At 48.1% G+C, this 27,886-nt stretch overlaps 1 protein-coding gene across 1 annotated transcript in view; it reads left to right on the forward strand.

Moving 5' to 3' along the window:
* The window catches only part of LOC135538189 (mdm2-binding protein-like), a 75,846-nt gene that overhangs the window by 46,774 nt on the left and 1,186 nt on the right, over positions 1-27,886 (forward strand). The window contains exons 18-21 of the mRNA XM_064964155.1: positions 15,479-15,742; positions 21,644-21,917; positions 24,882-24,995; positions 27,740-27,805. Of these exons, the coding sequence (XP_064820227.1) occupies positions 15,479-15,742; positions 21,644-21,917; positions 24,882-24,995; positions 27,740-27,805 (718 nt within the window). The remainder of the gene's footprint in view (positions 1-15,478; positions 15,743-21,643; positions 21,918-24,881; positions 24,996-27,739; positions 27,806-27,886) is intronic.

Raw genomic sequence — 27,886 nt, forward strand, 5'->3', positions numbered from 1 at the left:
AGTAGGTGTCTTTATACATACAGGACACTACCATGGACTAGAGTAGGTGTCTTCATACATACAGGAACCTACCATGGACTAGAGTAGGTGTCTTTATTCATACAGGACACTACCATGGACTAGAGTAGGTGTCTTTATACATACAGGACACTACCATGGACTAGAGTAGGTGTCTTTATTCATACAGGACACTACCATGGACTAGAGTAGGTGTCTTTATTCATACAGGACACTACCATGGACTAGAGTAGGTGTCTTTATTCATACAGGACACTACCATGGACTAGAGTAGGTGTCTTTATTCATACAGGACACTACCATGGACTAGAGTAGGTGTCTTTATTCATACAGGAACCTACCATGGACTAGAGTAGGTGTCTTTATTCATACAGGACACTACCATGGACTAGAGTAGGTGTCTTTATACATACAGGACACTACCATGGACTAGAGTAGGTGTCTTTATACATACAGGACACTACCATGGACTAGAGTAGGTGTCTTTATACATACAGGACACTACCATGGACTAGAGTAGGTGTCTTTATACATACAGGACTCTACCATGGACTAGAGTAGGTGTCTTTATTCATACAGGACACTACCATGGACTAGAGTAGGTGTCTTTATACATACAGGACACTACCATGGACTAGAGTAGGTGTCTTTATTCATACAGGACACTACCATGGACTAGAGTAGGTGTCTTTATACATACAGGACACTACCATGGACTAGAGTAGGTGTCTTTATTCATACAGGACACTACCATGGACTAGAGTAGGTGTCTTTATACATACAGGACACTACCATGGACTAGAGTAGGTGTCTTTATACATACAGGACACTACCATGGACTAGAGTAGGTGTCTTTATTCATACAGGACACTACCATGGACTAGAGTAGGTGTCTTTATACATACAGGACACTACCATGGACTAGAGTAGGTGTCTTTATACATACAGGACACTACCATGGACTAGAGTAGGTGTCTTTATTCATACAGGACACTACCATGGACTAGAGTAGGTGTCTTTATACATACAGGACACTACCATGGACTAGAGTAGGTGTCTTTATACATACAGGACACTACCATGGACTAGAGTAGGTGTCTTTATACATACAGGACACTACCATGGACTAGAGTAGGTGTCTTTATACATACAGGACACTACCATGGACTAGAGTAGGTGTCTTTATACATACAGGACACTACCATGGACTAGAGTAGGTGTCTTCATACATACAGGACACTACCATGGACTAGAGTAGGTGTCTTTATACATACAGGACACTACCATGGACTAGAGTAGGTGTCTTTATACATACAGGACACTACCATGGACTAGAGTAGGTGTCTTCATACATACAGGATACTACCACTACCGTGGAATATAGGTTAATCTTTATTTTTTAATTTAACGTTTATTTAACTAGGCAAGTCAGTTAAGAACACATTCTCATTTACAATGACGGCCTACCAGGGAACAGTGGATTAACTACCTTGTTCAGAAGCAGAACGACAGCTTTTTACCTTGTCAGCTCGGGGATTCGATCTAGCAACCTTTCGGTTACTGTCCCAACACTCTAACCACCCTAATCGACACACGAACCTATCCACCTCTTAGGGTAGAGTACTGAGGGCCTGACCACATGGACCTATCCACCTCTTAGGGTAGAGTACTGAGGGCCTGACCACACGAACCTATCCACCTCTTAGTGTAGAGTACTGAGGGCCTGACCACATGGACCTATCCACCTCTTAGGGTAGAGTACTGAGGGCCTGACCACATGGACCTATCCACCTCTTAGGGTAGAGTACTGAGGGCCTGACCACATGAACCTATCCACCTCTTAGAGTAGAGTACTGAGGGCCTGACTACATGGACCTATCCACCTCTTAGGGTAGAGTACTGAGGGCCTGACCACATGAACCTATCCACCTCTTAGGGTAGAGTACTGAGGGCCTGACCACACGAACCTATCCACCTCTTAGTGTAGAGTACTGAGGGCCTGACCACCTCTTAGGGTAGAGTACTGAGGGCCTGACCACGTGGACCTATCCACCTCTTAGGGTAGAGTACTGAGGGCCTGACCACATGAACCTATCCACCTCTTAGGGTAGAGTACTGAGGGCCTGACCACCTCTTAGAGTAGAGTACTGAGGGCCTGACTACATGGACCTATCCACCTCTTAGGGTAGAGTACTGAGGGCCTGACCACATGGACCTATCCACCTCTTAGGGTAGAGTACTGAGGGCCTGACCACATGGACCTATCCACCTCTTAGGGTAGAGTACTGAGGGCCTGACTACATGGACCTATCCACCTCTTAGGGTAGAGTACTGAGGGCCTGACCACATGGACCTATCCACCTCTTAGTGTAGAGTACTGAGGGCCTGACCACACGGACCTATCCACCTCTTAGGGTAGAGTACTGAGGGCCTGACCACCTCTTAGTGTAGAGTACTGAGGGCCTGACCACACGGACCTATCCACCTCTTATGGTAGAGTACTGAGGGCCTGACCACATGGACCTATCCACCTCTTATGGTAGAGTACTGAGGGCCTGACCACCTCTTAGTGTAGAGTACTGAGGGCCTGACTACATGGACCTATCCACCTCTTAGAGTAGAGTACTGAGGGCCTGACCACATGGACCTATCCACCTCTTATGGTAGAGTACTGAGGGCCTGACCACCTCTTAGGGTAGAGTACTGAGGGCCTGACCACATGGACCTATCCACCTCTTAGGGTAGAGTACTGAGGGCCTGACCACCTCTTAGGGTAGAGTACTGAGGGCCTGACTACATGGACCTATCCACCTCTTAGGGTAGAGTACTGAGGGCCTGACCACCTCTTAGGGTAGAGTACTGAGGGCCTGACCACCTCTTAGGGTAGAGTACTGAGGGCCTGACCACCTCTTAGGGTAGAGTACTGAGGGCCTGACTACATGGACCTATCCACCTCTTAGGGTAGAGTACTGAGGGCCTGACCACATGGACCTATCCACCTCTTAGAGTAGAGTACAGAGGGCCTGACCACATGGACCTATCCACCTCTTAGAGTAGAGTACTGAGGGCCTGACCACATGGACCTATCCACCTCTTAGAGTAGAGTACTGAGGGCCTGACCACATGGACCTATCCACCTCTTAGAGTAGAGTACTGAGGGCCTGACCACATGGACCTATCCACCTCTTAGGGTAGAGTACTGAGGGCCTGACCACATGGACCTATCCACCTCTTAGGGTAGAGTACTGAGGGCCTGACTACATGGACCTATCCACCTCTTATGGTAGAGTACTGAGGGCCTGACCACATGAACCTATCCACCTCTTAGGGTAGAGTACTGAGGGCCTGACCACCTCTTAGGGTAGAGTACTGAGGGCCTGACCACCTCTTAGGGTAGAGTACTGAGGGCCTGACCACATGGACCTATCCACCTCTTAGGGTAGAGTACTGAGGGCCTGACCACATGGACCTATCCACCTCTTAGGGTAGAGTACTGAGGGCCTGACCACATGGACCTATCCACCTCTTAGGGTAGAGTACTGAGGGCCTGACCACATGGACCTATCCACCTCTTAGGGTAGAGTACTGAGGGCCTGACTACATGGACCTATCCACCTCTTAGGGTAGAGTACTGAGGGCCTGACTACATGGACCTATCCACCTCTTAGGGTAGAGTACTGAGGGCCTGACCACATGGACCTATCCACCTCTTAGGGTAGAGTACTGAGGGCCTGACCACATGGACCTATCCACCTCTTAGTGTAGAGTACTGAGGGCCTGACCACACGGACCTATCCACCTCTTAGGGTAGAGTACTGAGGGCCTGACCACCTCTTAGTGTAGAGTACTGAGGGCCTGACCACACGGACCTATCCACCTCTTATGGTAGAGTACTGAGGGCCTGACCACATGGACCTATCCACCTCTTATGGTAGAGTACTGAGGGCCTGACCACCTCTTAGTGTAGAGTACTGAGGGCCTGACTACATGGACCTATCCACCTCTTAGAGTAGAGTACTGAGGGCCTGACCACATGGACCTATCCACCTCTTATGGTAGAGTACTGAGGGCCTGACCACCTCTTAGGGTAGAGTACTGAGGGCCTGACCACATGGACCTATCCACCTCTTAGGGTAGAGTACTGAGGGCCTGACCACCTCTTAGGGTAGAGTACTGAGGGCCTGACTACATGGACCTATCCACCTCTTAGGGTAGAGTACTGAGGGCCTGACCACCTCTTAGGGTAGAGTACTGAGGGCCTGACCACCTCTTAGGGTAGAGTACTGAGGGCCTGACCACCTCTTAGGGTAGAGTACTGAGGGCCTGACTACATGGACCTATCCACCTCTTAGGGTAGAGTACTGAGGGCCTGACCACATGGACCTATCCACCTCTTAGAGTAGAGTACAGAGGGCCTGACCACATGGACCTATCCACCTCTTAGAGTAGAGTACTGAGGGCCTGACCACATGGACCTATCCACCTCTTAGAGTAGAGTACTGAGGGCCTGACCACATGGACCTATCCACCTCTTAGAGTAGAGTACTGAGGGCCTGACCACATGGACCTATCCACCTCTTAGAGTAGAGTACTGAGGGCCTGACCACATGGACCTATCCACCTCTTAGCGTAGAGTACTGAGGGCCTGACCACATGGACCTATCCACCTCTTAGGGTAGAGTACTGAGGGCCTGACCACCTCTTAGGGTAGAGTACTGAGGGCCTGACCACCTCTTAGGGTAGAGTACTGAGGGCCTGACCACCTCTTAGGGTAGAGTACTGAGGGCCTGACTACATGAACCTATCCACCTCTTAGGGTAGAGTACTGAGGGCCTGACCACATGGACCTATCCACCTCTTAGGGTAGAGTACTGAGGGCCTGACCACATGGACCTATCCACCTCTTAGGGTAGAGTACTGAGGGCCTGACCACATGGACCTATCCACCTCTTAGGGTAGAGTACTGAGGGCCTGACCACCTCTTAGGGTAGAGTACTGAGGGCCTGACTACATGGACCTATCCACCTCTTAGGGTAGAGTACTGAGGGCCTGACCACATGGACCTATCCACCTCTTAGTGTAGAGTACTGAGGGCCTGACCACACGGACCTATCCACCTCTTAGGGTAGAGTACTGAGGGCCTGACCACCTCTTAGTGTAGAGTACTGAGGGCCTGACCACACGGACCTATCCACCTCTTAGAGTAGAGTACTGAGGGCCTGACCACATGGACCTATCCACCTCTTATGGTAGAGTACTGAGGGCCTGACCACCTCTTAGGGTAGAGTACTGAGGGCCTGACCACATGGACCTATCCACCTCTTAGGGTAGAGTACTGAGGGCCTGACCACCTCTTAGGGTAGAGTACTGAGGGCCTGACTACATGGACCTATCCACCTCTTAGGGTAGAGTACTGAGGGCCTGACCACCTCTTAGGGTAGAGTACTGAGGGCCTGACTACATGGACCTATCCACCTCTTAGGGTAGAGTACTGAGGGCCTGACCACATGGACCTATCCACCTCTTAGGGTAGAGTACTGAGGGCCTGACCACATGGACCTATCCACCTCTTAGGGTAGAGTACTGAGGGCCTGACCACATGGACCTATTCACCACTTAGGGTAGAGTACTGAGGGCCTGACTACATGGACCTATCCACCTCTTAGGGTAGAGTACTGAGGGCCTGACCACCTCTTAGAGTAGAGTACTGAGGGCCTGACCACATGGACCTATCCACCTCTTAGAGTAGAGTACTGAGGGCCTGACCACATGGACCTATCCACCTCTTAGAGTAGAGTACTGAGGGCCTGACAACATGGACCTATCCACCTCTTAGGGTAGAGTACTGAGGGCCTGACCACCTCTTAGGGTAGAGTACTGAGGGCCTGACCACCTCTTAGGGTAGAGTACTGAGGGCCTGACCACATGGACCTATCCACCTCTTAGGGTAGAGTACTGAGGGCCTGACCACATGGACCTATCCACCTCTTAGGGTAGAGTACTGAGGGCCTGACTACATGGACCTATCCACCTCTTAGGGTAGAGTACTGAGGGCCTGACCACATGGACCTATCCACCTCTTAGAGTAGAGTACTGAGGGCCTGACCACATGGACCTATCCACCTCTTAGCGTAGAGTACTGAGGGCCTGACCACATGGACCTATCCACCTCTTAGGGTAGAGTACTGAGGGCCTGACCACATGGACCTATCCACCTCTTAGGGTAGAGTACTGAGGGCCTGACCACATGGACCTATCCACCTCTTAGTGTAGAGTACTGAGGGCCTGACCACACGGACCTATCCACCTCTTAGGGTAGAGTACTGAGGGCCTGACCACCTCTTAGTGTAGAGTACTGAGGGCCTGACCACACGGACCTATCCACCTCTTATGGTAGAGTACTGAGGGCCTGACCACATGGACCTATCCACCTCTTATGGTAGAGTACTGAGGGCCTGACCACCTCTTAGTGTAGAGTACTGAGGGCCTGACTACATGGACCTATCCACCTCTTAGAGTAGAGTACTGAGGGCCTGACCACATGGACCTATCCACCTCTTATGGTAGAGTACTGAGGGCCTGACCACCTCTTAGGGTAGAGTACTGAGGGCCTGACCACATGGACCTATCCACCTCTTAGGGTAGAGTACTGAGGGCCTGACCACCTCTTAGGGTAGAGTACTGAGGGCCTGACTACATGGACCTATCCACCTCTTAGGGTAGAGTACTGAGGGCCTGACCACCTCTTAGGGTAGAGTACTGAGGGCCTGACCACCTCTTAGGGTAGAGTACTGAGGGCCTGACCACCTCTTAGGGTAGAGTACTGAGGGCCTGACTACATGGACCTATCCACCTCTTAGGGTAGAGTACTGAGGGCCTGACCACATGGACCTATCCACCTCTTAGAGTAGAGTACTGAGGGCCTGACCACATGGACCTATTCACCTCTTAGGGTAGAGTACTGAGGGCCTGACTACATGGACCTATCCACCTCTTAGGGTAGAGTACTGAGGGCCTGACCACATCTTAGAGTAGAGTACTGAGGGCCTGACCACATGGACCTATCCACCTCTTAGAGTAGAGTACTGAGGGCCTGACCACATGGACCTATCCACCTCTTAGAGTAGAGTACTGAGGGCCTGACCACATGGACCTATCCACCTCTTAGGGTAGAGTACTGAGGGCCTGACCACCTCTTAGGGTAGAGTACTGAGGGCCTGACCACCTCTTAGGGTAGAGTACTGAGGGCCTGACTACATGAACCTATCCACCTCTTAGGGTAGAGTACTGAGGGCCTGACCACATGGACCTATCCACCTCTTAGGGTAGAGTACTGAGGGCCTGACCACATGGACCTATCCACCTCTTAGGGTAGAGTACTGAGGGCCTGACCACATGGACCTATCCACCTCTTAGGGTAGAGTACTGAGGGCCTGACCACATGGACCTATCCACCTCTTAGGGTAGAGTACTGAGGGCCTGACCACCTCTTAGGGTAGAGTACTGAGGGCCTGACTACATGGACCTATCCACCTCTTAGGGTAGAGTACTGAGGGCCTGACCACATGGACCTATCCACCTCTTAGTGTAGAGTACTGAGGGCCTGACCACACGGACCTATCCACCTCTTAGGGTAGAGTACTGAGGGCCTGACCACCTCTTAGTGTAGAGTACTGAGGGCCTGACCACACGGACCTATCCACCTCTTAGAGTAGAGTACTGAGGGCCTGACCACATGGACCTATCCACCTCTTATGGTAGAGTACTGAGGGCCTGACCACCTCTTAGGGTAGAGTACTGAGGGCCTGACCACATGGACCTATCCACCTCTTAGGGTAGAGTACTGAGGGCCTGACCACCTCTTAGGGTAGAGTACTGAGGGCCTGACTACATGGACCTATCCACCTCTTAGGGTAGAGTACTGAGGGCCTGACCACCTCTTAGGGTAGAGTACTGAGGGCCTGACCACATGGACCTATCCACCTCTTAGAGTAGAGTACTGAGGGCCTGACCACATGGACCTATTCACCTCTTAGGGTAGAGTACTGAGGGCCTGACTACATGGACCTATCCACCTCTTAGGGTAGAGTACTGAGGGCCTGACCACCTCTTAGAGTAGAGTACTGAGGGCCTGACCACATGGACCTATCCACCTCTTAGAGTAGAGTACTGAGGGCCTGACCACATGGACCTATCCACCTCTTAGGGTAGAGTACTGAGGGCCTGACCACCTCTTAGGGTAGAGTACTGAGGGCCTGACCACCTCTTAGGGTAGAGTACTGAGGGCCTGACTACATGGACCTATCCACCTCTTAGGGTAGAGTACTGAGGGCCTGACCACATGGACCTATCCACCTCTTAGGGTAGAGTACTGAGGGCCTGACCACATGGACCTATCCACCTCTTAGAGTAGAGTACTGAGGGCCTGACCACATGGACCTATCCACCTCTTAGGGTAGAGTACTGAGGGCCTGACCACATGGACCTATCCACCTCTTAGGGTAGATTACTGAGGGCCTGACCACCTCTTAGGGTAGAGTACTGAGGGCCTGACCACATGGACCTATCCACCTCTTAGGGTAGAGTACTGAGGGCCTGACCACCTCTTAGGGTAGAGTACTGAGGGCCTGACCACATGGACCTATCCACCTCTTAGAGTAGAGTACTGAGGGCCTGACTACATGGACCTATCCACCTCTTAGGGTAGAGTACTGAGGGCCTGACCACCTCTTAGGGTAGAGTACTGAGGGCCTGACCACCTCTTAGGGTAGAGTACTGAGGGCCTGACCACATGGACCTATCCACCTCTTAGGGTAGAGTACTGAGGGCCTGACCACCTCTTAGGGTAGAGTACTGAGGGCCTGACCACATGGACCTATCCACCTCTTAGGGTAGAGTACTGAGGGCCTGACCACCTCTTAGGGTAGAGTACTGAGGGCCTGACCACATGGACCTATCCACCTCTTAGGGTAGAGTACTGAGGGCCTGACCACATGGACCTATCCACCTCTTAGGGTAGAGTACTGAGGGCCTGACCACATGGACCTATCCACCTCTTATGGTAGAGTACTGAGGGCCTGACCACATGGACCTATCCACCTCTTATGGTAGAGTACTGAGGGCCTGACCACATGGACCTATCCACCTCTTAGGGTAGAGTACTGAGGGCCTGACCACATGGACCTATCCACCTCTTATGGTAGAGTACTGAGGGCCTGACCACATGGACCTATCCACCTCTTATGGTAGAGTACTGAGGGCCTGACCACATGGACCTATCCACCTCTTAGGGTAGAGTACTGAGGGCCTGACCACCTCTTAGGGTAGAGTACTGAGGGCCTGACCACCTCTTAGGGTAGAGTACTGAGGGCCTGACCACCTCTTAGGGTAGAGTACTGAGGGCCTGACCACCTCTTAGGGTAGAGTACTGAGGGCCTGACCACCTCTTAGGGTAGAGTACTGAGGGCCTGACCACCTCTTAGGGTAGAGTACTGAGGGCCTGACCACCTCTTAGGGTAGAGTACTGAGGGCCTGACCACATGGACCTATCCACCTCTTAGGGTAGAGTACTGAGGGCCTGACCACCTCTTAGGGTAGAGTTCTGAGGGCCTGACCACCTCTTAGGGTAGAGTACTGAGGGCCTGACCACCTCTTAGGGTAGAGTACTGAGGGCCTGACCACATGGACCTATCCACCTCTTAGGGTAGAGTACTGAGGGCCTGACCACCTCTTAGGGTAGAGTACTGAGGGCCTGACCACCTCTTAAGGTAGAGTACTGAGGGCCTGACCACATGGACCTATCCACCTCTTAGGGTAGAGTACTGAGGGCCTGACCACCTCTTAGGGTAGAGTACTGAGGGCCTGACCACATGGACCTATCCACCTCTTAGTGTAGAGTACTGAGGGCCTGACCACATGGACCTATCCACCTCTTAGGGTAGAGTACTGAGGGCCTGACCACCTCTTAGGGTAGAGTACTGAGGGCCTGACCACCTCTTAGGGTAGAGTACTGAGGGCCTGACCACATGGACCTATCCACCTCTTAGGGTAGAGTACTGAGGGCCTGACCACCTCTTAGGGTAGAGTACTGAGGGCCTGACCACCTCTTAGGGTAGAGTACTGAGGGCCTGACCACATGGACCTATCCACCTCTTAGGGTAGAGTACTGAGGGCCTGACCACCTCTTAGGGTAGAGTACTGAGGGCCTGACCACCTCTTATGGTAGAGTACTGAGGGCCTGACTACATGGACCTATCCACCTCTTAGGGTAGAGTACTGAGGGCCTGACCACATGGACCTATCCACCTCTTAGGGTAGAGTACTGAGGGCCTGACCACCTCTTAGGGTAGAGTACTGAGGGCCTGACCACATGGACCTATCCACCTCTTAGTGTAGAGTACTGAGGGCCTGACCACGTGGACCTATCCACCTCTTAGGGTAGAGTACTGAGGGCCTGACTACATGAACCTATCCACCTCTTAGGGTAGAGTACTGAGGGCCTGACCACATGGACCTATCCACCTCTTAGGGTAGAGTACTGAGGGCCTGACCACGTGGACCTATCCACCTCTTAGGGTAGAGTACTGAGGGCCTGACCACCTCTTAGGGTAGAGTACTGAGGGCCTGACCACATGGACCTATCCACCTCTTAGGGTAGAGTACTGAGGGCCTGACCACATGGACCTATCCACCTCTTAGAGTAGAGTACTGAGGGCCTGACCACGTGGACCTATCCACCTCTTAGGGTAGAGTACTGAGGGCCTGACCACGTGGACCTATCCACCTCTTAGGGTAGAGTACTGAGGGCCTGACCACGTGGACCTATCCACCTCTTAGGGTAGAGTACTGAGGGCCTGACCACGTGGACCTATCCACCTCTTAGGGTAGAGTACTGAGGGCCTGACCACCTCTTAGGGTAGAGTACTGAGGGCCTGACCACATGGACCTATCCACCTCTTAGGGTAGAGTACTGAGGGCCTGACCACATGGACCTATCCACCTCTTAGAGTAGAGTACTGAGGGCCTGACCACGTGGACCTATCCACCTCTTAGGGTAGAGTACTGAGGGCCTGACCACATGGACCTATCCACCTCTTAGGGTAGAGTACTGAGGGCCTGACTACATGGACCTATCCACCTCTTAGGGTAGAGTACTGAGGGCCTGACTACATGGACCTATCCACCTCTTAGGGTAGAGTACTGAGGGCCTGACCACATGGACCTATCCACCTCTTAGAGTAGAGTACTGAGGGCCTGACCACGTGGACCTATCCACCTCTTAGGGTAGAGTACTGAGGGCCTGACCACGTGGACCTATCCACCTCTTAGGGTAGAGTACTGAGGGCCTGACTACATGAACCTATCCACCTCTTAGGGTAGAGTACTGAGGGCCTGACCACATGGACCTATCCACCTCTTAGGGTAGAGTACTGAGGGCCTGACCACGTGGACCTATCCACCTCTTAGGGTAGAGTACTGAGGGCCTGACCACCTCTTAGGGTAGAGTACTGAGGGCCTGACCACATGGACCTATCCACCTCTTAGGGTAGAGTACTGAGGGCCTGACCACATGGACCTATCCACCTCTTAGAGTAGAGTACTGAGGGCCTGACCACGTGGACCTATCCACCTCTTAGGGTAGAGTACTGAGGGCCTGACCACGTGGACCTATCCACCTCTTAGGGTAGAGTACTGAGGGCCTGACCACGTGGACCTATCCACCTCTTAGGGTAGAGTACTGAGGGCCTGACCACGTGGACCTATCCACCTCTTAGGGTAGAGTACTGAGGGCCTGACCACCTCTTAGGGTAGAGTACTGAGGGCCTGACCACATGGACCTATCCACCTCTTAGGGTAGAGTACTGAGGGCCTGACCACATGGACCTATCCACCTCTTAGAGTAGAGTACTGAGGGCCTGACCACGTGGACCTATCCACCTCTTAGGGTAGAGTACTGAGGGCCTGACCACATGGACCTATCCACCTCTTAGGGTAGAGTACTGAGGGCCTGACTACATGGACCTATCCACCTCTTAGGGTAGAGTACTGAGGGCCTGACTACATGGACCTATCCACCTCTTAGGGTAGAGTACTGAGGGCCTGACCACATGGACCTATCCACCTCTTAGAGTAGAGTACTGAGGGCCTGACCACGTGGACCTATCCACCTCTTAGGGTAGAGTACTGAGGGCCTGACCACATGGACCTATCCACCTCTTAGGGTAGAGTACTGAGGGCCTGACTACATGGACCTATCCACCTCTTAGGGTAGAGTACTGAGGGCCTGACTACATGGACCTATCCACCTCTTAGGGTAGAGTACTGAGGGCCTGACTACATGGACCTATCCACCTCTTAGAGTAGAGTACTGAGGGCCTGACCACCTCTTAGGGTAGAGTACTGAGGGCCTGACCACCTCTTAGGGTAGAGTACTGAGGGCCTGACCACATGGACCTATCCACCTCTTAGGGTAGAGTACTGAGGGCCTGACCACATGTACCTATCCACCTCTTAGGGTAGAGTACTGAGGGCCTGACCACATGGACCTATCCACCTCTTAGGGTAGAGTACTGAGGGCCTGACTACATGGACCTATCCACCTCTTAGGGTAGAGTACTGAGGGCCTGACCACATGGACCTATCCACCTCTTAGGGTAGAGTACTGAGGGCCTGACCACCTCTTAGGGTAGAGTACTGAGGGCCTGACCACATGGACCTATCCACCTCTTAGGGTAGAGTACTGAGGGCCTGACTACATGGACCTATCCACCTCTTAGGGTAGAGTACTGAGGGCCTGACCACATGGACCTATCCACCTCTTAGGGTAGAGTACTGAGGGCCTGACCACATGGACCTATCCACCTCTTATGGTAGAGTACTGAGGGCCTGACCACATGGACCTATCCACCTCTTATGGTAGAGTACTGAGGGCCTGACCACACGAACCTATCCACCTCTTAGGGTAGAGTACTGAGGGCCTGACCACACAAACTAGTTCCAGGACATATACTTCTGTAGTGTAAAGAGACTGATCTCGAGTCAGCTCTCTCTTTAAGAGATGTCTCCCAAACTACCTACTAAAGGTTGATACGCCATCTGAGTGGTACAGTGTAAAGAGACTGATCTCGAGTCAGCTCTCTCTTTAAGAGATGTCTCCCAAACTACCTCCTAAAGGTTGATACTCCATCTGAGTGGTACAGTGTAAAGAGACTGATCTAGAGTCAGCTCTCTTTAAGAGGTTGATGCCCCATCTGAGTTCCACACGGTCCTGCAAGAACTACCTTAATTACCTTAATACGAGCACAGCGTTTTTTCTCTGTTAGACACATTTGAAAGTGAAAGGCTTTTAAAATATCCACACATGTGTGAATCATTGCATTAATCAAGTGTGCAATACTATGTGCAATATGGTTTAGATGAGAACATCCTGTGTAGTTTGAGTTGCGATCCTTATTTTGTTAGTCTGTATACTATGGTATTTACGGTATGCTAATAGCTGCACCAACACATGAAGCAGGAATGTGTTTTGGACATACCACATCCACGGAGTTAACAGAAAAGTTACAAATCAAATTTTGAAGAGATTGATCTCACTAGACTTATTTTACTCGTGTAAATGGCACCTAAGAGACTTTAACAAGTCGAGGCCTCGTCTCTCTCTCTCTCTCGCTTTATGCTAATTTAGTCCTGATCTTTCAGTCTTATGAATGTTGATGTTCCTTCTGGAACCTTCCCCCTGCTCTTTTATACTTTATCTACTACCAAGTACTGGCTTATTGACTGGCTATGGTCCAGACCTGTCTCCGTGTTGAATCACTAAGCTCTCTCTTCTCCCTGGTCCAGACCTGTCTCTGTGTTGAATCACTAAGCTCTCTCTTCTCCCTGGTCCAGACCTGTCTCTGTGTTGAATCACTAAGCTCTCTCTTCTCCCTGGTCCAGACCTGTCTCTGTGTTGTATCACTAAGCTCTCTCTTCTCCCTGGTCCAGACCTGTCTCTGTGTTGAATCACTAAGCTCTCTCTTCTCCCTGGTCCAGACCTGTCTCTGTGTTGAATCACTAAGCTCTCTCTTCTCCCTGGTCCAGACCTGTCTCCGTGTTGAATCACTAAGCTCTCTCTTCTCCCTGGTCCAGACCTGTCTCTGTGTTGAATCACTAAGCTCTCTCTTCTCCCTGGTCCAGACCTGTCTCTGTGTTGAATCACTAAGCTCTCTCTTCTCCCTGGTCCAGACCTGTCTCCGTGTTGAATCACTAAGCTCTCTCTTCTCCCTGGTCCAGACCTGTTTCTGTGTTGAATCACTAAGCTCTCTCTTCTCCCTGGTCCAGACCTGTCTCCGTGTTGAATCACTAAGCTCTCTCTTCTCCCTGGTCCAGACCTGTTTCTGTGTTGAATCACTAAGCTCTCTCTTCTCCCTGGTCAGGTCCTGTTTCTGTGTTGAATCACTAAGCTCTCTCTTCTCCCTGGTCCAGACCTGTCTCCGTGTTGAATCACTAAGCTCTCTCTTCTCCCTGGTCCAGACCTGTTTCTGTGTTGAATCACTAAGCTCTCTCTTCTCCCTGGTCAGGTCCTGTTTCTGTGTTGAATCACTAAGCTCTCTCTTCTCCCTGGTCCAGACCTGTCTCCGTGTTGAATCACTAAGCTCTCTCTTCTCCCTGGTCCAGACCTGTCTCCGTGTTGAATCACTAAGCTCTCTCTTCTCCCTGGTCAGGTCCTGTTTCTGTGTTGAATCACTAAGCTCTCTCTTCTCCCTGGTCAGGTCCTGTCTGGACGAGCAGTACAGTTCTTTCACAGTTGTTTGAATGTTGCTGATTTTCCTGTGAACCTCAGCTATGACCTCTACCTAGCTTATCTACTCCAGCAGACCCCTCTGTCTCTGTGTCCTGGCTCACTGTCTGACCCCCTCTGTCTCTGTGTCCTGGCTCACTGTCTGACCCCTCTGTCTCTTGTGTCCTGGCTCACTGTCTGACCCCCTCTGTCTCTGTGTCCTGACTCACTGTGTGACCCCTCTGTCTCTGTGTCCTGGCTCACTGTCTGACCCCCTCTGTCTCACTGTCTGACCCCTCTGTCTCTGTGTCCTGGCTCACTGTGTAACCCCTCTGTCTCTGTGTCCTGGCTCACTGTCTGACCCCTCTGTCTCTGTGTCCTGACTCACTGTCTGACCCCTCTGTCTCTGTGTCCTGGCTCACTGTCTGACCCCTCTGTCTCTGTGTCCTGACTCACTGTCTGACCCCCTCTGTCTCTGTGTCCTGGCTCACTGTCTGACCCCTCTGTCTCTGTGTCCTGGCTCACAGTCAGCTCTTCTTCTCTCTGGTCAAGTTCTGCCGACTCATGAGAGAGACCCATCTCGTTCTGATGCTAATTTAGTCCTGATCTCAGTTTTTATCTATGATTAACTACTACCTTATTGGCTATATATTTCGACTGGTCTATGTTTTGAATCACTCATTTCTTGACCCTACCCAGGTTCTGTCTGGATGAGCAGGGCCACAAGGCCTTGGACCGGGACCAGGGCTTCGTCCGGCTGCAGTCTCGTCTGATTCGCTACGAGACCCAGACCACCTGCTCCAAGGAACCTTGTCCCGTCCCCTTCGCCTTAAGCCCCGCCCCCTCGCCGGCCGTGCTGTCTGAACCAGGAAGTGTCCCGGACGGAGAGGCCCTCCTCAACTCTGACCTGCCCAGGATCAAGAGACGATCCTGGGATACAGACGCCACCCACCCCCATAAGAGGTTAGTGAGGTTTGTATGGTCCTCTGGAGCTCAGTTGGTAGAGCATGGCTCTTGCAACGCCATGATAGGGGGTTTAATTCCCGGAGCCACCTACACATAAAACAAATGTTTGCACAGTAAATCGCTTTGGATAAAAGTGTCTGTTAAATGGCATACTAGAGGCATCATGTTCTATATAGGCGAAGGGTCCGTACGTACAGCCTGTGGTTTAGAGCAGGTGCTGGAGGTCAAAGGTTACGTACATACATCCTGTGGTTTAGAGCAAGTGCTAGAGGTCAAAGGTTACGTACATACATCCTGTGGTTTAGAGCAGGTGCGAGAGGTCAAAGGTTACGTACATACATCCTGTGGTTTAGAGCAGGTGCGAGAGGTCAAAGGTTACGTACGTACATCCTGTGGTTTAGAGCAGGTGCTAGAGGTCAAAGGTTACGTACATACATCCTGTGGTTTGGAGCAGGTGCTAGAGGTCAAAGGTTACGTACGTACATCCTGTGGTTTTAGAGCAGGTGCTGGAGGTCAAAGGTTACGTACATACATCCTGTGGTTTAGAGCAAGTGCTAGAGGTCAAAGGTTACGTACATACATCCTGTGTTTTAGAGCAGGTGCTGGAGGTCAAAGGTTACGTACATACATCCTGTGGTTTAGAGCAGGTGCTGGAGGTCAAAGGTTACTTACGTACAGCCTGTGGTTTAGAGCAGGTGCTAGAGGTCAAAGGTTACGTACATACATCCTGTGGTTTGGAGCAGGTGCTAGAGGTCAAAGGTTACGTACGTACATCCTGTGATTTTAGAGCAGGTGCTGGAGGTCAAAGGTTACGTACATACACCCAGTGGTTTAGAGCAGGTGCTAGAGGTCAAAAGGTTACGTACATACATCCTGTGGTTTAGAGCAGGTGCTAGAGGTCAAAGGTTATGTACATAAATCCTGTGGTTTGGAGCAGGTGCTAGAGGTCAAAGGTTACGTACGTACATCCTGTGGTTTTAGAGCAGGTGCTGGAGGTCAAAGGTTACGTACGTACATCCTGTGGTTTAGAGCAGGTGCTGGAGGTCAAAGGTTACGTACATACATCCTGTAGTTTATAGCAGGTGCTGGAGGTCAAAGGTTACGTACATACATCCTGTAGTTTATAGCAGATGCTAGAGGTCAAAGACTATATTCAACAGAAGGTGTTTTTGTAACAATAAACTTCGTAGGGGAATAGATTACAATGTGATAGTCTTCTACTGCTAGGTTGTATTGGCCACCCACTATATCTCCTCGTTACATTTCACCTTTGGGATGTTTGCATTCTCAGTATATTTGTTCATCAAATCCCAGATTTTACACACATATATTTCACAGGATGAATAAAGGAGAAGCATTCGCTTGGCTTTTCCACTCACGACCAAATATGGTGATTAGAGGAAGCCCAGTGGCCAGCGGTGGGGAATGATGGAGCGAGATGGATTTTATCCGACATTCTGTTTAATTTTGTTCATCGATGAAACATTTAATCTCAATACAGTTTTCTGTTCCTGAAACTAGAATCTGTTATGAACAGAGTGGACTATGTTTAGTTGACTTTACCCTTTGACAATGTTTTTAAAAATTACATTGTTTAGAAAGAGTGCAAAGGAGAATTTAGTTATTGCACACACGCACTTCACAAAGTAGACGTTCCCTAATGGAAATGTATCTGTTCTCTTTGATCAGAAACAACAGGGTTTCTCTGTTCTCTTTGATCAGAAACAGCAGGGTTTCTCTGTTCTCTTTGACCAGAAACAGCAGGGTTTCTCTGTTCTCTTTGACCAGAAACAGCAGGGTTTCTCTGTTCTCTTTGACCAGAAACAGCAGGGTTTCTCTGTTCTCTTTGACCAGAAACAGCAGGATTTATCTGTTCCCTTTGATTAGAAACAGCAGGGTTTCTCTGTTCTCTTTAATCAGAAACAGCAGGGTTTCTCTGTTCTCTTTGACCAGAAACAGCAGGGTTTCTCTGTTCTCTTTGATCAGAAACAGCAGGGTTTCTATGTTCTCTTAGACCAGAAACAGCAGGGTTTCTCTGTTCTCTTTGATTAGAAACAGCAGGGTTTCTCTGTTCTCTTTGATCAGAAACAGCAGGGTTTCTCTGTTCTCTTTGATTAGAAACAGCAGGGTTTCTCTGTTCTCTTTGATCAGAAACAGCAGGGTTTCTCTGTTCTCTTAGACCAGAAACAGCAGGGTTTCTCTGTTCTCTTTGATTAGAAACAGCAGGGTTTCTCTGTTCTCTTTGATCAGAAACAGCAGGGTTTCTCTGTTCTCTTTGACCAGAAACAGCAGGGTTTCTCTGTTCTCTTTGATCAGAAACAGCAGGGTTTCTCTGTTCTCTTTGACCAGAAACAACAGGGTTTCTCTGTTATCTTTGACCAGAAACAGCAGGGTTTCTCTGTTCTCTTTGATCAGAAACAGCAGGGTTTCTCTGTTCTCTTTGACCAGAAACAGCAGGGTTTCTCTGTTCTCTTTGATTAGAAACAGCAGGGTTTCTCTGTTCTCTTTGATTAGAAACAGCAGGGTTTCTCTGTTCTCTTTGACCAGAAACAGCAGGGTTTCTATGTTCTCTTTGACCAGAAACAGCAGGGTTTCTCTGTTCTCTTTGACCAGAAACAGCAGGGTTTCTCTTCTTCTTTCTAGGCTTATCAATGTTTTATCTTGGTTGTTGTTTCCCATGCCCTCTGGGTTGACACCAGTCACTCAGTCATGTTCATCTATAGATGTTCATCTATAGTCCCTAGAGAGGCGCTGTCAGATCTGAGGACATCAGCATTATTTCTCATGTCATCTGGAGGTGAAGCAGCTCCTCAGCCTTTCAGAGCAGCAGTAGTTAACATCAAGCTGAAATGGGTTTCAACCTAACAGTAGTTCACATCAAGCTGAAATGGGTTTCAACCTAACAGTAGTTAACATCAAGCTGAAATGGGTTTCAACCTAACAGTAGTTAACATCAAGCTGAAATGGGTTTCAACCTAACAGTAGTTCACATCAAGCTGAAATGGGTTTCAACCTAACAGTAGTTAACATCAAGCTGAAATGGGTTTCAACCTAACAGTAGTTCACATCAAGCTGAAATGGGTTTCAACCTAACAGTAGTTAACATCAAGCTGAAATGGGTTTCAACCTAACAGTAGTTCACATCAAGCTGAAATGGGTTTCAACCTAACAGTAGTTCACATCAAGGTGAAATGGGTTTCAACCTAACAGTAGTTCACATCAAGGTGAAATGGGTTTCAACCTAACAGTAGTTCACATCAAGCTGAAATGGGTTTCAACCTAACAGTAGTTAACATCAAGCTGAAATGGGTTTCAACCTAACAGTATTTAACATCAAGCTGAAATGGGTTTCAACCTAACAGTAGTTCACATCAAGCTGAAATGGGTTTCAACCTAACAGTAGTTAACATCAAGCTGAAATGGGTTTCAACCTAACAGTAGTTAACATCAAGGTGAAATGGGTTTCAACCTAACAGTAGTTCACATCAAGGTGAAATGGGTTTCAACCTAACAGTAGTTAACATCAAGGTGAAATGAGTTTCAACCCAACAGTAGTTAACATCAAGCTGAAATGGGTTTCAACCTAACAGTAGTTAGCATCAGGCTGAAATGGGTTTCAACCTAACAGTAGTTAACATCAAGCTGAAATGGGTTTCAACCTAACAGTAGTTAACATCAAGCTGAAATGGGTTTCAACCTAACAGTAGTTAACATCAAGGTGAAATGGGTTTCAACCTAACAGTAGTTAACATCAAGCTGAAATGGGTTTCAACCTAACAGTAGTTAACATCAGTGTTGGTGACAGATATGATAGTTGTAGAAAAGAAAATGCTGTTTCCTGGTTCTGAGGTATTCAGATGTGTTTGAAGTTTTTCCCCTTGAAAACTTCTCGCTCGCGCACACACACACACACACACACACACACACACACACACACACACACACACACACACACACACACACACACACACACACACACACACACACACACACACACACACACACACACACACACACACACACACACACACACACACACACACACACACACAGAGAGAGTTCCCCTCTGTAGTTACTGTTCTTTACGGACTGTTAATAGTTATATAAATTATGGTTTAATTCCTCAGGTGATGTGACCAGTAGATATAAATGATGGTTTTATTGCCCAGGTGATATAAATGATGGTTTTATTACTCAGGTGATATAAATGATGGTTTAATTACTCAGGTCATGTGACCAATGGATATAAATAATGGTTTTATTACTCAGGTGATATAAATGATGGTTTAATTACTCAGGTGATGTGACCAGTAGATATAAATGATGGTTTTATTCCTCAGGTGATATAAATGATGGTTTTATTACTCAGGTGATGTGACCAGTAGATATAAATGATGGTTTTATTCCTCAGGTGATATAAATGATGGTTTAATTACTCAGGTGATGTGACCAGTAGATATAAATGATGGTTTTATTCCTCAGGTGATATAAATGATGGTTTAATTACTCAGGTGATGTGACCAGTAGATATAAATGATGGTTTTATTACTCAGGTGATATAAATGATGGTTTAATCACTCAGGTGATTTGACCATTAGATATAAATGATGGTTTAATTACTCAGGTGATGTGACCAGTAGATATAAATGATGGTTTTATTACTCAGGTGATATAAATGATGGTTTAATTACTCAGGTGATGTGACCAGCAGATATAAATGATGGTTTTATTACTCAGGTGATATAAATGATGGTTTAATTACTCAGGTGATGTGACCAGTAGATATAAATGATGGTTTTATTCCTCAGGTGATATAAATGATAGTTTTATTACTCAGGTGATATAAATGATGGTTTAATTACTCAGGTGATGTGACCAGTAGATATAAATGATGGTTTTATTCCTCAGGTGATATAAATGATGGTTTAATTACTCAGGTGATGTGACCAGTAGATATAAATGATGGTTTTATTCCTCAGGTGATATAAATGATGGTTTTATTCCTCAGGTGATATAAATGATGGTTTTATTCCTCAGGTGATATAAATGATGGTTTTATTCCTCAGGTGATATAAATGATGGTTTTATTCCTCAGGTGATGTGACCAGCAGGTATACTAATAAAACTGGAATCGTTGTTTCCACAGTGAATATCAAGTGATGTAGCCTAGTAGGCTTAATGATGTAATATGATGTAATATGATGTCAGCATGCAACAGGTTGATGCCTCTCTACATTACTTTCCAGATGATAGTCTTCAGGAGCCCTCTTGGCTGCTATATAATTGCATAGAGATGAAATATGTTGTCTGTTGCAATGGAATTGAACCTTAATTGATTATGGTGACCGCTGAGGTCATTAGTAGAGTAGATTCAACAGATTTCTGGCAGAGATAGTGACACCACTTTGTCAAAAAAGTATTCTGTGTGTGTGCGCGTGTCTGTGTGTGTTTAACTCTCTGTGTTGCTCAGGCTGGCCAAGTCGGAGAGCAGTGAGTCCCTGGGCTCTGTGTGTGTTTAACTGTCTGTGTTGTTCAGGCTGGCCAAGTCGGAGAGCAGTGAGTCCCTGGGCTCTGTGTGTGTTTAACTGTCTGTGTGTCTGTGTTGCTCAGGCTGGCCAAGTCGGAGAGCAGTGAGTCCCTGGGCTCTGTGTGTGTTTAACTGTCTGTGTGTCTGTGTTGCTCAGGCTGGCCAAGTCGGAGAGCAGTGAGTCCCTGGGCTCTGTGTGTGTTTAACTGTCTGTGTTGCTCAGGCTGGCCAAGTCGGAGAGCAGTGAGTCCCTGGGCTCTGTGTGTGTTTAACTGTCTGTGTGTCTGTGTTGTTCAGGCTGGCCAAGTCGGAGAGCAGTGAGTCCCTGGGCTCTGTGTGTGTTTAACTGTCTGTGTGTCTGTGTTGCTCAGGCTGGCCAAGTCGGAGAGCAGTGAGTCCCTGGGCTCTGTGTGCAGTGGCAGCAGTGGAACTGATACCCACCCAGCTGTGAGAGGCTTGAGACTGCAGAAAACCAGGTCTCAGTCCTCCTCCTCTGTCTCAGCCCTCAGAATGGGCCCTCGGGGGCCAGAGAAGCACCACCCTGACCCCCAAAACAGCCACAGAGCCCCCCAGGCCAAGGGACACAGGCAGGGACAGGCAGAGGAGAAGGCCAGCAAGGAGTCTCGCTCCCAGAAACATGCCCGGGTAAGAGGTTATTGTATCTGTTGGGGAAATATTTCTGTGTTGTACAGCATGTAGATATTCACATAGAGTATTCATCTCTATAGACAGACGCACAACATCTAGATACATAGTCTTCCATTAGGTTATGCTGTACTATATTGCCATATTGTAGCCCTCCACTAGTTAACTAGGACATGATGACTCTGCTGCAGATCTCTAACGACAGCGGTACATTCCTTTCTGTCCTGCCATTATCCACAATGTTAAGGTCTGTGAGGGGCAGCGGTATATTCCTTTCTGTCCTGCCATTATCCACAATGTTAAGGTCTGTGAGGGGCAGCGGTACATTCCTTTCTGTCCTGCCATTATTCACAATGTTAAGATCTGTGAGGGGCAGCGGTACATTCCTTTCTGTCCTGCCATTATCCACAATGTTAAGGTCTGTGAGGGGCAGCGGTACATTCCTTTCTGTCCTGCCATTATTCACAATGTTAAGGTCTGTGAGGGGCAGCGGTACATTCCTTTCTGTCCTGCCATTATCCACAATGTTAAGGTCCGTGAGGGGCAGCGGTACATTCCTTTCTGTCCTACCATTATCCACAATGTTAAGGTCTGTGAGGGGCAGCGGTACATTCCTTTCTGTCCTGCCATTATCCACAATGTTAAGATCTGTGAGGGGCAGCGGTACATTCCTTTCTGTCCTGCCATTATTCACAATGTTAAGATCTGTGAGGGGCAGCGGTACATTCCTTTCTGTCCTGCCATTATCCACAATGTTGTCTTAAGGTACATTCCTTTCTGTGCCATTATCCACAATGTTAAGATCTGTGAGGGGCAGCGGTACATTCCTTTCTGTCCTGCCATTATCCACAATGTTAAGGTCTGTGAGGGGCAGCGGTACATTCCTTTCTGTCCTGCCATTATCCACAATGTTAAGGTCTGTGAGGGGCAGCGGTACATTCCTTTCTGTCCTGCCATTATCCACAATGTTAAGGTCCGTGAGGGGCAGCGGTACATTCCTTTCTGTCCTGCCATTATCCACAATGTTAAGATCTGTGAGGGGCAGCGGTACATTCCTTTCTGTCCTGCCATTATCCACAATGTTAAGGTCTGTGAGGGGCAGCGGTACATTCCTTTCTGTCCTGCCATTATCCACAATGTTAAGGTCTGTGAGGGGCAGCGGTACATTCCTTTCTGTCCTGCCATTATCCACAATGTTAAGGTCTGTGAGGGGCAGCGGTACATTCCTTTCTGTCCTGCCATTATCCACAATATTAAGGTCTGTGAGGGGCAGCGGTACATTCCTTTCTGTCCTGCCATTATCCACAATGTTAAGGTCTGTGAGGGGCAGCGGTACATTCCTTTCTGTCCTACCATTATCCACAATGTTAAGGTCTGTGAGGGGCAGCGGTACATTCCTTTCTGTCCTGCCATTATCCACAATGTTAAGATCTGTGAGGGGCAGCGGTACATTCCTTTCTGTCCTGCCATTATCCACAATGTTAAGGTCTGTGAGGGGCAGCGGTACATTCCTTTCTGTCCTGCCATTATCCACAATGTTAAGATCTGTGAGGGGCAGCGGTACATTCCTTTCTGTCCTGCCATTATCCACAATGTTAAGATCTGTGAGGGGCAGCGGTACATTGCTTTCTGTCCTGCCATTATCCACAATGTTAAGGTCTGTGAGGGGCAGCGGTACATTCCTTTCTGTCCTGCCATTATCCACAATGTTAAGGTCTGTGAGGGGCAGCGGTACATTCCTTTCTGTCCTGCCATTATCCACAATGTTAAGATCTGTGAGGGGCAGCGGTACATTCCTTTCTGTCCTGCCATTATCCACAATGTTAAGGTCTGTGAGGGGCAGCGGTACATTCCTTTCTGTCCTGCCATTATCCACAATGTTAAGGTCTGTGAGGGGCAGCGGTACATTGCTTTCTGTCCTGCCATTATCCACAATGTTAAGGTCTGTGAGGGGCAGCGGTACATTCCTTTCTGTCCTACCATTATCCACAATGTTAAGGTCTGTGAGGGGCAGCGGTACATTCCTTTCTGTCCTACCATTATCCACAATGTTAAGGTCTGTGAGGGGCAGCGGTACATTGCTTTCTGTCCTGCCATTATCCACAATGTTAAGGTCTGTGAGGGGCCTCCTGAGTGGTGCAGCGGTCTAAGGCGCTGCATCGCCGTGTCCCAGCCGGCCTTCACCCGGGCGACCCATGAGGCGGTCGCACAATTGGCCCAGCGTCGTCCGGGTTAGGGGAGGTTTTGGCCGACCGCGATATCCTTGTCCCATCGCGCTCTCGCGACTCCTTGTGGCGGGCCGGGCGCCTGCTAGCTGGCATCCGGTCGCCAGTTGTACGGTGTTTCCTCTGACACATTGGTGCGTCTGGCTTCCGAGTTAAGTGAGCATTGTGTCAAGAAGCAGTGTGGCTTGGTTGGGTCGTGTTTCGGAGGACGCACGGCTCTCTGCCTTCGTCTCTCCTGAGTCCGTAGGGGAGTTGCAGCGACGAGACAAGACTGTAACTACCAATTGGAGAGAAAATGGAGTAAAAGTACAAAAAATAAATACATTTTCAAAATGTCCTTGAGATAAGGTTCAGTTTCAAGGAACAAGACGTTGAGCTGTTCTGATTACTACGCAAACCCAAGCTTATCAACCACAACAAGAACAACGTGGCCCGGTGGAGAAAAATACAGGTTTATGAAGAGAAATACATGTTTATTTCGAGCAGGAATGGGCAACTGGCCCCCCCCTGTTTTGCTTCAAGGTGGGGGTATGGATGTGGGTACACAGACCCGCGACCCCCCATGATAAATTCATATTTTATATTTTGGTAGCCCTCACCCCCATCAAAGTTGCCCGTCCCTGAAGTAGAGAAATGTCAGTGATTCCCATTGACACACACACGTTTTATTTCTTTAACCTTTATTTAACTAGGCAAGTCAGAACAGCATGCAGAATGTTTTCTGTTGTTTCTGTTCCAGATGCTAGAAGAGGTTGTGGCGAAGACCCTGAAGCATCATGGGATCACCAGACAACACAACAATCTTGCCGCTTGCAGTCAAAGACTGTTTGAAATCTCCAAATTCTATCTGAAGGTTCCTCTCCTTTTTTTCCCCCCATTCTTTGAATTTGACATTTAGCACCAACCGTGAGTTGACGTGAAAACTTCAACTAGAAGTCCCTTGGCCCCTCTTTGAAAAAGTTTTCAATGACAGAATGACAACTAAGACTGTAAGACAGATTGTTAGACGGATTGTCTTGTATTGCCTTGTCCTGAGCTTTTAATTTGCCCTGTTCAACTATGTTAAATACCATAGATAAGCTGACTGTCTGACCTGACTATAGCAGCTGACTGTTACATCAACACCCCAGAGACTATAGAGAGATAAGATGACTGTTACATCATCACCCCAGAGACTATAGAGAGATAAGATGACTGTTACATCATCACCCCAGAGACTATAGAGAGATAAGCTGGTTGTTACATCATCACCCCAGAGACTATAGAGAGATAAGCTGTCTGTTACATCATCACCCCAGAGACTATAGAGAGATAAGATGACTGTTACATCATCACCCCAGAGACTATAGAGAGATAAGCTGACTGTTACATCATCACCCCAGAGACTATAGAGAGATAAGATGACTGTTACATCATCACCCCAGAAACTATAGAGAGATAAGATGACTGTTACATCATCACCCCAGAGACTATAGAGAGATAAGCTGACTGTTACATCATCACCCCAGAGACTATAGAGAGATAAGCTGACTGTTACATCATCACTCCAGAGACTATAGAGAGATAAGCTGACTGTTACATCATCACCCCAGAGACTATAGAGAGATAAGCTGACTGTTACATCATCACCCCAGAGACTATAGAGAGATAAGATGACTGTTACATCATCACCCCAGAGACTATAGAGAGATAAGCTGACTGTTACATCATCACCCCAGAGACTATAGAGAGATAAGCTGACTGTTACATCATCACTCCAGAGACTATAGAGAGATAAGCTGACTGTTACATCATCACCCCAGAGACTATAGAGAGATAAGCTGACTGTTACATCATCACCACAGAGACTATAGAGAGATAAGCTGGTTGTTACATCATCACCCCAGAGACTATAGAGAGATAAGATGACTGTTACATCATCACCCCAGAGACTATAGAGAGATAAGATGACTGTTACATCATCACCCCAGAGACTATAGAGAGATAAGATAACTGTTACATCATCATCCCAGAGACTATAGAGAGATAAGATGGCTGTTACATCATCACCCCAGAGACTATAGAGATAAGATGACTGTTACATCATCACCCCAGAGACTATAGAGAGATAAGCTGACTGTTACATCATCACCCCAGAGACTATAGAGAGATAAGATGACTGTTACATCATCACCCCAGAGACTATAGAGAGATAAGATGACTGTTACATCATCACCCCAGAGACTATAGAGAGATAAGATGACTGTTACATCATCACCCCAGAGACTATAGAGAGATAAGATGACTGTTACATCATCACCCCAGAGACTATAGAGAGATAAGATGACTGTTACATCATCACCCCAGAGACTATAGAGAGATAAGCTGACTGTTACATCATCACCCCAGAGACTATAGAGAGATAAGATGACTGTTACATCATCACCCCAGAGACTATAGAGAGATAAGATGACTGTTACATCATCACCCCAGAGACTATAGAGAGATAAGATGACTGTTACATCATCACCCCAGAGACTATAGAGAGATAAGATGACTGTTACATCATCACCCCAGAGACTATAGAGAGATAAGCTGACTGTTACATCATCACCCCAGAGACTATAGAGAGATAAGCTGGTTGTTACATCATCACCCCAGAGACTATAGAGAGATAAGATGACTGTTACATCATCACCCCAGAGACTATAGAGAGATAAGATGACTGTTACATCATCACCCCAGAGACTATAGAGATAAGATGACTGTTACATCATCACCCCAGAGACTATAGAAATAAGATGACTGTTACATCATCACTCCAGAGACTATAGAGAGATAAGCTGACTGTTACATCATCACCCCAGAGACTATAGAGAGATAAGATGACTGTTACATCATCACCCCAGAGACTATAGAGAGATAAGATGACTGTTACATCATCACCCCAGAGACTATAGAGATAAGATGACTGTTACATCATCACCCCAGAGACTATAGAAATAAGATGACTGTTACATCATCACTCCAGAGACTATAGAGAGATAAGATGACTGTTACATCATCACCACAGAGACTATAGAGAGATATGATGACTGTTACATCATCACCCCAGAGACTATAGAGAGATAAGATGACTGTTACATCATCACCCCAGAGACTATAGAGAGATAAGATGACTGTTACATCATCACACCAGAGACTATAGAGAGATAAGATGACTGTTACATCATCACCCCAGAGACTATAGAGAGATAAGCTGACTGTTACATCATCACCCCAGAGACTATAGAGAGATAAGATGACTGTTACATCATCACCCCAGAGACTATAGAGAGATAAGCTGACTGTTACATCATCACCCCAGAGACTATAGAGAGATAAGATGGCTGTTACATCATCACCCCAGAGACTATAGAGATAAGATGACTGTTACATCATCACCCCAGAGACTATAGAGAGATAAGATGACTGTTACATCATCACCCCAGAGACTATAGAGAGATAAGATGACTGTTACATCATCACCCCAGAGACTATAGACAGATAAGATGACTGTTACATCATCACCCCAGAGACTATAAGCTGGCATCACAATGTATTCCTTTTCTCCAAAAGGATCTGAAGACGTCCAGGGGCCTTCATGAGGAAATGATGAAAGCAGCCAGCAGCAATGCCAAGCAGGTAACCTGTCAACCATTTATTACATCTTTTACCTTCCCCTTACGAAGGTAAACTTTGAATCATGTTCTTCAGAAGTCGAGG

This window comes from Oncorhynchus masou, unplaced genomic scaffold, assembly GCF_036934945.1.
Source record: "Oncorhynchus masou masou isolate Uvic2021 unplaced genomic scaffold, UVic_Omas_1.1 unplaced_scaffold_929, whole genome shotgun sequence".
Classification (NCBI taxonomy): Eukaryota; Metazoa; Chordata; class Actinopteri; order Salmoniformes; family Salmonidae; genus Oncorhynchus; species Oncorhynchus masou.